The following is an 11658-nucleotide window of genomic DNA, read 5'->3' on the forward strand; positions in this document are numbered from 1 at the left end:
AAGCTTCCTGCTTTGCATATTAAACTTAACAGCAGCTCCCGTGTGCGGAGATGTGTGTGGTGAGTTGTGACTTGCTTTCTAGTCACCCTATTTGATTAAAAAATTACCAGTCGTGTATGCAGTGTATACATATATCGGTCCTCCCTTCTTTGTCAGCGTAGAGGAAGAAAAAAAAAAGAGAGAGACGTTTGAGTGCCAATAATTATACATAACACTAAATGTGAATCCGAGTTAGTTTATATATAAAAAGAGAAAGACTAAGTGTCAGACTTTAAAAAATTTTGTATGTGTGCTGCCCTTTCCCCCCTTTTTTTTCCCTTTTCTTTTTTATGTGCCAACTTTGTGAACACTTTCCTGGACGATCTGATCAAATCCACTTCTTAACACAATTATTTTATGGAGTAAATATAAGAGAGAGAGTGAGACAAGTATAGATCACTTATTGTCATGTATAGTCTACACCTTCTGAATCCAAACCACAAAGTGTATTTATTTATGGCCCACCATCTACAGGCAAAACAGCAGTTGTAAAGAAGCTCTTGACAGACTTCCCAGAGGCACCTAATCGTATCCTGGCATCTTTTGTTGACTGTGTAGAATGCTTTACACCTCGACTATTATTTCAACATGCCATGGATGGATTATGTCGTCATAAACCCGATGCTCGAAACAACTTTACTTCATACAAGAGAATCGATACAATTCAACAGTTGGTCCGGGCGATCAGTGAAAGTCATATTGGACGCGATGTTCCTGCTTTTCTGGTACATATGCTTTTTTTTATATACACACTTATAAAAACGTGCTGTTTAGATCTTGGATAAAGCAGAGCGTTTAAGAGATCTATCTAGTCATATTCTATCTTCACTACTTCGGCTTTCAGAACTAGTAAGCAAAAAGAAAAAAAAAAAGAAAACAAAAACTTATAAAAACATAGACAGAAACAAATATCAGCGTCATTTTGATATCCAACATCCCCTTTGAAAAGTTTAGAGTTAAGGGGGGCATGATGGAACCATTACTGATACGATTCCCAGCTTATTCAAAAGAAGACACAATCAAGATATTGGAGTTTGACTTTAAATCCAAGACGATTCAGACAGAAAACGACAAGACGGTTGAACTCACACAAAAATTATACAATGGATTTCTCGAAACGATCTATTCCATCTTTTACCACAACTGTAAGGACTTGAACGAACTTCGATACTTTGCCGCTCTCTTGTTCCCCCTTTATATCAAGCCTATCCAAGCAGGCACCGCAGATGTCAATGACGCGATCAAATTGATGAGACTGGCCCAGCCTTATTTTGCCGAAGCCACAGAAAAGCTTTATTTACGAGAGATCTCGAGTGCTGAATGGTCACAAGAAAAGGATCTGAAGCGAAATGTTGCGGGACGAGCCGAATTTGAGTTGCCTTATTACACAAAATTTTTATTGATCGCTGCATACTTGGCCTCATATAACCCTCCGCGATTTGATGTGAGATTCTTTTCCAAATCGGCTGAAGAAAGAGCCAAGAAGAGAGGAGGTGGCTCACGAAAGCGGGTGGATAAGACAGGTGGTAAGATGCGTCAGCAGTTGCTCGGACCCAAAGCATTCCCGGTAGAGCGCATGTTGGCTATCTTTTACAGTATTCTAGATGAGCCATTGGAAGACACAATTGATATTCAGCTACAGGTAATTTATATACATCTTTTTTTACAAACAACAGACGTTTCACACTTGTTTATAGATCACCTCCTTAACTACTCTTCGACTCCTCGTTCGAACTACAGCCATGGATCGATTGGATGGTACAAAGTATAAATGTAATGTCACTTTTGATTTTATTCGAGCAGTAGCAAAGACGGTTCGATTTGAAGTGGATAAGTATCTATACGACTTTTCATAATTGTATGTTTATTATAAGGGGTGACTAGGGTATACATATTAAAATATATATATATATAAAGTGTAAATAAATAACAGCAAGATTAACTACTCTTCTTGTTCTTCTTGCATACTACTTTCAATATTTCTTGCTGTATCAATTAAATGGACAATATCATCTGTTGTACTAGCAAATGACAGAATGAACGGATGCTATAAATAACGTTAGATTGTCATTCATTGATGATTTAATATGTTATACTTTTAATAATGTAGTTGCATCAGGTCTCTTTGCTGGATCTATTGTGGTACATAAACTCAAAAAATCCTTGAATTGATCTGACCAACGATCAGGCTCTTCAAGTGGAGGCAATCCACTGGATGCTATAAGGTAAAGTGCCTACAACTAATGAGTGAAAGCACGTTTTAAATGATATTATAATATCTACTTTGAGTGGTGGTAATTCAACATAAGGAGGATTGTTTTGCGCCATTTCTATAATGAGTACACCGAGACTCCATATATCGACCTTGTGATCATAGTACTGACCCCTGATAAGCTCGGGCGCCATCCAGTAAGGTGTGCCCACAATCGAGTTTCGTTTGGGTTGTAGCTTTGTCAATTGAGCACATTGGCCAAAATCAGCTTTTTGATACATGAATTAAATATACTTTATATCAGTGTTAAAACTTACTTAGTTTAACATCGCCTCTCTTGTTTAATAAAATGTTGTCACTTCTAATGTCGCGATGAATACGATTAAGTTTATGAATGCGTGTTAACGCTCTTAATATGTCTCTTGTGACACGAGCGATCACATTTTCCTCTAGTCTTATTTGTGATCCTTTGTATTCAAGGGAAAGTATATCCGATAACGCCATGTCCATATATTCCATAACAACCTACAACAACATAAGTAACCATAACTACCATCATGCTTATGATCTTACCCAAATTTCATCCTTGGTGACATAGCTTGAAATGTATTCTACCACGTTTGGATGTCTACTCATCTTCATCGTAACTACTTCATTTCTGATCTTGCCTAATTTAATATGTGCCGTCTTTGGTATTTTCTTTATTGCTACCTAAAGTTCTTATAAGCATATGTGTATATCTTTTCTTTTTTTCCTTGTTACCGTTCGATCTGATGCTATATGTTTTGCAGCATACATCGGACCTGATTCACCTTCCGCGATGAGTACAAAGTCTGTGTAAAGCGACTCTGGATCTGTTATTGGATTATCTGCAATATCATCTATATCGCTTTCTGATGTTGTCTTTTTCATTGCCTGTAAGGATGATTTCCTTGAACTGATGATCGTCGATTCGTCCGAGTGGAAAAAGGAATCAGGGCGGTCGATCGTTTTCATGGTCCGCCTTTCACAAGGATGCTTGGTGCCTTTGGAAAGAGCATATTTCCATTCATTTGGTAGACCCTTGAACCCTAGTCCATCTTGATCTAATTCGACATGAATATGATGTTTTACATTATAAGGTTGTCCTATACTGATATCATCTGATGCTTTATAAATAACAGGTGTAAGTATTTTCCTTTATTTGTATATTTGATCTCTTACTTTGAGGTACAAGGCTTGGGTGAATGCATGTGGTATCCAAGATATCATCACTACTAGGGAAATTGGCTTGCCAGACATCAGGTAAACCCTATTAGAAAGAGAGTTAAATTATGTGAAATAGTAGTTTTTGGGTGAAATACCATAAACTTTCCACTTCCATCGTCATATTCGACATGAATGCCATGTTCAAACTTGGTTGGCTTACTAATATCTAATATCTTTTCACCAAACTGGTTCTTCCATGCTGTTGCTTTTGAAGGCATATTTGGAGTTGACATGTTGGGATGAGAATAGAGTTTACTCAGGGTCATGCCTGAACCAAGCCTTCTGATGCCCTTCTTGTAGCGACGATGTGATCTGGTTTCGTGATAATATTGACCATTGGGTGCTGAATAGATGGATGAAGTAGAATTGGTATTTCCCATCTCGAGAAAAGAAGAAAAAGAAAGTGAGAAAGAAAAAGAGAAAGGGTGTTGCTTTGTTGTTGTTGTGTGTTTGTGTCTGAAGAAAAAAAAAAAAAAAGAAAAAGAAAAAAAAAGAAAAAAAAAGGAGTCAAAAATCAATTACTGCCTGCGTTGTTGATTTAAGAATTCAAAATACAGAATAAATACATTTTATTGATACACTTTAACTATTTTACTTTACAATCGCTTTATTTTCAAGAATTGCATTGATTTTTCAATTTTAGTAAACAATATCAGAAGGATCCGTGTGTGTGTATGCGTGTATGTTTATATATGTGTGCGTGTGCGATTTTGCCCGCTTAAAATTAATTTATTGGCTCTCTTCTTTATCTCTCTTTTTTTTTTCTTTTTTTTTTATAGTTTTAAAAATGAGTCAATACAAATTCATTCCTCCTCCACAGACATCCTCTGTCATTCCTATTGTTGCTCCTTCTTCTATTGATGAAAACAACAATAATAATGACAACAACAGCAATAACAAAGAAACAAAAAAAGGTTATTACGAAAGTATGTTTCTTTTACCCTTGATTTGACACATCTTCATATATAGTAGTGAGTTCAACAAGCACAAAACGACTATGTAGAAATGTCATCATACACGGCTATTGTAAATTTGAAAATAAGGGATGCGAATTTAATCATGATACAGTAATTATCACATTCTTTCTTTCTTGTTCAGCACCTAATCACTTTTTAGAATAAATCCATCGTCTTACCACAGCAACAAAATGCGACAAGCCCAGAAAAGTAAGATAGAGCAGAGAGATATATCAGAGACTAACACGGAAATTATTTGTATAATATATAGTCGGTATATAGCAGAACACGTTCACGCGCCTGTGTTTATACCAAGTTCTTTATCTTCTGCAACACAAGGTAATTATTTATTAAATAGAGATTGAAAGCTAATATACGACATATTAGATTCTATTGCTAATACGAATAACAATACTTCCATGTAATATAATCATGTGTATCAAACCAGAAAGAAATATAACTCTCCTTTTTTATACAGTCGAAATCCAGCATATCGATACTCTGCTCCACCTAGCAACAGTAGCAACAGCAACAACAGCAACAACCAATTCAATCAGTTTGGTATTCATGTAAAGCTTTTTTTCTTCTTTTTGCTTGCATAGTGCTTATTCCGCGATAGGTACCCGATTTTGTTCCACAGCAACAAAGTAAATACAACCCTTTGTTATCAAATGGACACATCGACCCATACTTTTATCCTCCTTCTTTTCACCATCAATCACTGGTAAAGAGTCCTGTTATAGACAAGGGAAAAGAGATGATGAACAATTATTAAAGGTAAAAGATGTTCTATAGAACCAGTATCACAAGGTTCCTGCTCTGCTGCCACATGTAGCCAATCTACTGCCTCACCAAAGAGTTGCTCAATCTTTCTTAATACCGGATAACTTGAATGAGCAATTGATTAAGCGACAAGAAGCTGCTATTCAGACCAAATCAGGCAAGTTTATAAATAAACAAAAAAACAAAGAAAAGGAAAGGAGCTTCATAGTAATGGATCGATTAGCGAGAGAGTCTGGGTTGCCCGATGAGGTGCACGTTTATCATTCATTGTATCCTTTAGAGGAAAAGGCAGGTAAATTCTTTGGACATCCTTCATGGCTGTATAAAGCCATCTGTCGCACCAATGGAAAGCCCTATGTCATGGTCAGAATAGAAGGTATAAGGGCAACTAAAGAGGTAAAATGTGCTCATTTAGTTTTAGGATTTCGATTGGTAAATGAACATGCAATGACGATGGTAAAGGAATGGAAGAAGATAAAACATGCCAACATTATTTCAATCAAGGAAGCATTCACGACGCGTGCATTTGGTGATTCATGTAAACTTGCAACATCATGTTTTTTTTTTATTTGATACTCATGTGTTATCATTAGCATTGATATTTATCTATGACTATCATCCATGTTCTATTACCTTGTTCGAGGCATATTTTACACCTCAAGCTCAGGCCTTACTTCATGCTAGACTTCAAGCAACAGGTGGAACTGCCTTGCCTGTGCCCGAAACAACACTCTGGAGTTTTATTACGCAGATTGCTTCGGCATTAAAGACTATTCATGCAGCAGGGCTTTCGGCCAGGACAATAGATATTGGTAAAGTCATCATGACAAGTAAAAATAGGTAAATATATAAGAGTGAGAATGATCTATATATGTCTCTTATATCGATTATAGACTAAGACTGAGTTGTTGTGGTATACTCGATGTACTGCAATATGAAACTGCTTCACAAAAGGCACCCTATTATCAGGTTCAAACAGAAAAACTTTGTGTAAAAAAAAAGAAACTAACCATTACTGTAGCAAGAAGATCTCTTGACGTTTGGTAAATTAATTGTCTCGCTTGCTTGCAATTCGCTTCAGTCCTTTTTGAACTTACCTCAGTCCTTTGAGTATATTTCTACCTTTTACTCGGCCGATTTAAAAAACGTTGTGTTTTATTTGTTAAGCAAGCCATCTCCTTTGAAAACAATAGATGAAGTCATTCGCATGATTGGGCCTCGTCTACTGCATGAAGTGAATAGTACCCAATAGTAAGTGAGCTATGTTATACACACACACACAGACCAGCTGATGCTTTTTAAAGTTATACGGATACTTTAGAATCCAACTTGGGATTTGAATTAGAAAACAGCAGACTTGTGCGATTATTATCAAAGTTTGGATTTATTAACGAACGACCAGAGTAAGTTCAAAAGAAATGATGTATACAGTATATCTTATTCTCCAAAAAAAGATTTAGTGATGACCCAAGATGGTCAGAAACAGGCGATAGATATGTGATTAAGTTATTTAGAGAATATCTCTTTCATCAGGTAAATGAAGTGGGCGTACCTGTCATAGATATGGCACATGTTATTTCATGTTTAAACAAGGTATACATATATCATACCGTTCTATTCATAAACTCACTTCATCTCATTTAGTTGGACGCGGGTGTTGACGAAAAGATTCTACTTACTTCTAGAGATGATGAAACATCGATCATTGTGAGTTATAAAGAAATCAAAGATTGTATAAATTCTGCCTTCAATGATCTTTATTCTTCTTTCCACACAAACAATAATAAAACAAAGTAAACGAAAAAAAAAAAAAACCAAGTTGGCTGATGAGTGTTTTGGTTGATAGCACATAGAGTATTAGTTAAATATACCAGTGTGGTCAATTGAGGACGCGAACGTGCAAGACAAGATCATGTTTTCTTGAAGTAGCTTGATCTTGAGGGTATCAATTTTATGATATTGAAAATAACTATCCATATATTGTCCTATTGACTCAGATCGCAAAGTTATTTTCAATGCATCGATCTTCTTTAGGTTGCGAGATGCACTGTATAGTTGCTATTATGCAAGAGTCAAATTTGAACTTACTCTTGCTTTCAATGAGGGTGCATGTAGACTATTAATACTCTTTATATGATTTTACAGGTGAGCTTATTTATACAAGTGAAAACACTGTGACACCCCACCCCTTTTTATACAACAACACACATGACAAAACTGCCAGCTACGCAGGAACGCGCTTATGAACTCCAGTCTCAGTTTCTCCTATGCTCCTTCGCTCTTCCAGAAGATGCACCACTTTCCCGTCTTCTTCCATTGATCCTCCAACCCAGAAGACACTCCCATTGGTACAAACCCTCTAGGTCTCTCATTTGGAAACAATACTCCTCAACCTTTTTTTTTACCCTTGATCCAATAAGGGCATTTTTAGATAATAATCTCCCTTTTTGACCTGTCTCGGATGGAAAGATATATTATTATTATTATTGTGCACTCAATTGAGACTTTATTTTATTATAACAAGCTTATGTATACAGGCAAACATACGAAAGACATCAACCTGGACGCACAGCATAAGCCACCAAATCAACAGCCAATCATATTCAACGTATAATTTTTTTTTACTGTGGCTGTCAAAAAGTGTTAAAGAAAGGAGCCAGTCAAAGAAAAAAAGGTCTCCTTCTCTCTTCCTAGTATAATGTAAGTTGTGTCTACATGTGTATATGTGGCTTGTGTATTAATGTCAATGTCTAGACACAATGAGTTCCGAATTAGTTTGGGCTATCGTCAAGAACAACAACTCTTTCCTTGTCAAGCGTGACAATGCTCAATTCTCTGCTGAGCCCTCCAACTTGATGAACCTCAACTCTTTCAAGTACTCTGGCATTGCCAACTACAAGGTAAGATATATAAAAAGTAAGTCTATAAATGAGAAACCAACACATATTTCAACAGAATGTCGCCATTCAACCTGCTGCTCGTGGTGTTCGCGTCACTTTGCACAAGGCCAAGAAGGAGCAACTCCCCGCCAAGTCTACCAACACCGTTGTCATCGCAAAGACTCGTCGTCAAACCGCCAAGTCTGTTGCCAACTTGATTGCCCGTGCCACCAAGTACAGACCTGACCTCCGTGCTGTAAGTTTTTTTAAAAAAATTGTATTGTAAGCAGTTATTAAGTATCGTATAGGCTGCTCTTGCCCGTGCCTCTGCTATCATCTCTTCCCAAAAGCCCGTCAAGGCTCAAAAGAAGCGTGAAGCTAAGGGTGTTCGTGCCAACAAGGCTTAGACTGGGTGTGGTGTATATGTGTGTGTATAAATAAAAACGACCTTTTTTTATTTATTCAGGCGCTCTTCAAGCGTTTTTAATCTATTTTCGAGTGTTTCAATCTCTTTGTCAGATTCGATTCTGTATTCTTGAAATTCATAATGCTGCCAAAGTAATTGCCAAGCTAGATTCGTAGTGGATGCCAGAACGATGCATCGGACAAGTGGTGTTCCATAACGATAATAAAATGAGTCTTTTGATGATGAAGTAGAGTAGGCTCGACGTACGACGTGTCGTGTTGTTGAATTGAGGATGAACATTTGGTACAAACACACGCACAGGCAGAAGGGATAAAAAAAAGACAAAAATAAATTTAAAAGTGTATGGGCGCGGAGTCCACAGACCAAAAAAAAAAAATCACTCGGGCCTGCTCAAGGAGTCACAAGACACTGAAAAAAACTCTATGATGAAAACGTCTTGATCAATGTCTTGAAGAGCTGGTTCAATGTGTAGTAAGTGGATAAGACATTCATAATTCTGTAATGGCTATCCACCACTGTTTTTATCTTGCAATATTAGAGACTTTGTTGACCTTCAAGGGGCTTGTTCAGGCAAAAATAAAGCGGGTAATCAGTTGAAAAAGTGAAGCTCCAAGAGGGTCGTGCATATAAAGAGTTTGGATGGCATGCATTCGTGTAATGTGATGGTCCTCATATGTATGGCCGAGGTTTACATTTGGGGAGCTAGCGAATTCATTAATTCCTAGTACGAATGAACACGGATGTCCATAGGATGACCCTGCAACTGAAATCAATCAGCTTCACTTGCTTATTTCGTTGACTAAAAAATAAAACAGGTGATACTGAGATTTCGATTAGAGCGCCTATCCTTTACTGAAATGAACCAACACTAATCTTGATCATGAATAAAACAAATATCAAGAGTATACTATGTTATGTTTACAAGTACTCATGGTAACAACAATTATAAGCTCGACAAAGTAAAGGCTATACTTGATCAAATAAATGATAACATTCTTTACCACAGTGATTAACTACTCTGCCATCACATTGTCCCCCTCTAAGACTTATTGGGTTATCCTTCTACTATTTTATTTCCATATAAGGCTTACTTTTACCCTTTTGACCCTCTTGTATTCATATTCTTCTTCATTGTTATTAAACTCTTTCTTATCGCCAATAAATTATATCCTTTATTATGTTCTTCATCCAGCATACATGAATATCTATGACAATGAATATGTTGTTTGAAGTATGCCGTGTACCTTGGCGATCTACCTTGTTTCGAGCGCCATTTGAAATAGTTTATGCAGACTTCACTCCCTATTTTTTAAAAAAGTGCCATTGCTTTGCTATAAAAATAAGCATATAGTCATTAAATCTATTGCAACCACAGTCGTTTCTAATACCAGTCTACTTTTCGCCAGAAAAAGGGAAAAGGATAAGGATATAACAACAAGGAATAGAAGATAATATTTTACTTTAACTTGGCTAATTACTTACCAGACGAATCCCTTCCTTCTGGCTTTGGGCCCAAGATGTTTATTTAGTACTCGTCTGGAAAATCTAACTTCCATTATGACATGAATGGTGCAATCAATCGTATATACTATGCTGGCAGACTGATGACACCAATCGCGCAGCTGCCGTCTGGAATATACTTGCATCAAAAGATTCTGAATCACTTTCAAAATGGCTAAAGAAGAGTTATCAAAAGTTCCTGAAAAATTGGCACCCAATCTACAGTCAATCGTTGTATCTTGATGATAAATAACTATCGCTACTCGAAATACAGCCTTGGAAGATACTCCAGAGTTGTGATGACGCTGTTTATATTCCAGTTGGTGGCCACTCCAAGTTTAAATTGCATGGAAGCAATCAAGGTCCCGGTTGAGCTTGTCAGCCTTGCAAATCTTAAAATGAGCTTATCGGTAATTACGCAATGTAACAGACCACCAGAGAGAGATGTTTTACAACTCAAGCCTATTCTGCTATTTATCTGGAAAGTAGTAAATGAAAAATAGCGTATACTATATAGATGTTCGTTCTTTCATACGCTCATGTGACCAAGTCTTCCACTTTAGAGGCTGAGGATATCATCTGTTGACGCCTGTATTTTACTAGTAAAAATTACCATGGGATAATTGTATTTTTTATTTGGCAATTATTTGATATCATTGCTGTCCGTCGTTTATTTCCTTATTGAGTTTTCCTGCTAACCAAAGAGATCATTTTAAGACTAACTTTTCAAACTGTCTTCTTTACTCAAGCACCCATAGTTCAAATATCAATAAAAGCTCAAAGAATATAAACAATTAGAGGAAAAACTGAAATTTTTTAAACGTACTTGAAGAAGGTCCCATTTGTTCACAACAATGATTTTTTATCAGAAAATAAGTTATCTCTTACAAGTAACTTAAAACCAGTGAAAGACAAAAAACCGCGTTTTGGGCAGAAGAGAAGAAAGTTTTATTACAAAGCTATCAAAGCTTTAAAAAGATATAAAAAAAAAAATAAAGAAAGGAAAAAAAAAAGCATGCATCTAGCAGCTGAGAAGCTTTCGCTTCTTTGGAGCTGATGGTTGAGCATCAACCCCTACATTATCACCATCCAACCTTCTCTTAGGTCTGGAGGTTTGCTGTTGAAGCGACTCCAGCTTCCACTGACTAGCAGTGTAGGCTGACAATCTACGGCATTTTTCCGCATGGAACTCCTTCTGTAACTCCAGCCTAGCTGCTTCAATGTCTAAATATTTTCTATGACAGTATAAATAGGTTAGATATGAAGTAAAAAGATGTGGTTTTATTTTTTACCTTGTCAACACAGACAGTTTTTTTTGTTCGGGCAGACTAGGCTTATTTCCCCTCTTTTGGAGGAGCCTCTTTAATGAGAGGATTTTTTGATGGGTTTTCTTGAGCGTCTTGTTCATTGTGTTTGCTTGCGCTTTGAATTCGGCGATGCGATCCATTTTTTGATAAAGTAATGAGAAAGAAAAAGAAAGAAAAAGGAAGAGGAGAAAAAACGTATTTTACTTTGAATAGAAAATAATTTCTCATGCGTGTTCCTCCCTTTTTTTTACGTGTTTCATCTTTTAGACTAGTGAATAATAATAATAATAATAATAATGAATCACTT

At 36.5% G+C, this 11658-nt stretch overlaps 6 protein-coding genes across 6 annotated transcripts; 3 read left to right on the forward strand and 3 right to left on the reverse strand.

Annotated features, from left to right (window-relative positions):
- The first annotated feature begins 52 nt into the window (after positions 1–52).
- On the forward strand, positions 53–2064 carry RHIMIDRAFT_38695 (uncharacterized protein). The gene is made up of 5 exons (XM_023615183.1): positions 53–401; positions 456–764; positions 814–888; positions 938–1681; positions 1737–2064. The coding sequence occupies exons 1-5, from the start codon at positions 330–332 to the stop codon at positions 1893–1895; spliced, it is 1359 nt and encodes a 452-aa protein (XP_023464121.1). The 5' UTR covers positions 53–329; the 3' UTR covers positions 1896–2064.
- Positions 1982–3163, reverse strand: RHIMIDRAFT_285641 (Pak3 serine/threonine protein kinase-like protein; the record flags this gene model as incomplete). The annotated part of the gene is made up of 6 exons (XM_023613302.1): positions 1982–2086; positions 2136–2273; positions 2323–2519; positions 2569–2776; positions 2825–2962; positions 3014–3163. 6 exons carry the CDS (start codon positions 3161–3163, stop codon positions 1982–1984), a joined length of 936 nt encoding a protein of 311 aa, XP_023464122.1.
- Positions 3164–3454: 291 nt separating this feature from the next.
- RHIMIDRAFT_260787 (uncharacterized protein) lies at positions 3455–3974 on the reverse strand. The gene has a single exon (XM_023611484.1). The coding sequence runs from the start codon at positions 3877–3879 to the stop codon at positions 3532–3534; it is 348 nt and encodes a 115-aa protein (XP_023464123.1). The 5' UTR covers positions 3880–3974; the 3' UTR covers positions 3455–3531.
- Positions 3975–4887: 913 nt separating this feature from the next.
- On the forward strand, positions 4888–7035 carry RHIMIDRAFT_285642 (uncharacterized protein; the record flags this gene model as incomplete). Its single annotated transcript, XM_023613303.1, has 10 exons — positions 4888–5016; positions 5251–5399; positions 5466–5614; positions 5660–5776; positions 5832–6078; positions 6132–6207; positions 6260–6489; positions 6543–6641; positions 6693–6831; positions 6883–7035. The coding sequence occupies 10 exons, from the start codon at positions 4888–4890 to the stop codon at positions 7033–7035; spliced, it is 1488 nt and encodes a 495-aa protein (XP_023464124.1).
- A 962-nt stretch (positions 7036–7997) lies between these two features.
- RHIMIDRAFT_314950 (60S ribosomal protein L28-like protein) lies at positions 7998–8855 on the forward strand (the record flags this gene model as incomplete). Its single annotated transcript, XM_023614968.1, has 3 exons — positions 7998–8138; positions 8194–8373; positions 8426–8855. The coding sequence occupies 3 exons, from the start codon at positions 7998–8000 to the stop codon at positions 8522–8524; spliced, it is 420 nt and encodes a 139-aa protein (XP_023464125.1). The 3' UTR covers positions 8525–8855.
- RHIMIDRAFT_38771 (uncharacterized protein) lies at positions 8381–8855 on the reverse strand. The gene has a single exon (XM_023615184.1). It carries the CDS (start codon positions 8821–8823, stop codon positions 8572–8574), a length of 252 nt encoding a protein of 83 aa, XP_023464126.1. The 5' UTR covers positions 8824–8855; the 3' UTR covers positions 8381–8571.
- Positions 8856–11658: the final 2803 nt, after the last annotated feature.

This window comes from Rhizopus microsporus (genome assembly GCF_002708625.1).
Source record: "Rhizopus microsporus ATCC 52813 unplaced genomic scaffold scaffold_14, whole genome shotgun sequence".
NCBI lineage: Eukaryota > Fungi > Mucoromycota > Mucoromycetes > Mucorales > Rhizopodaceae > Rhizopus > Rhizopus microsporus.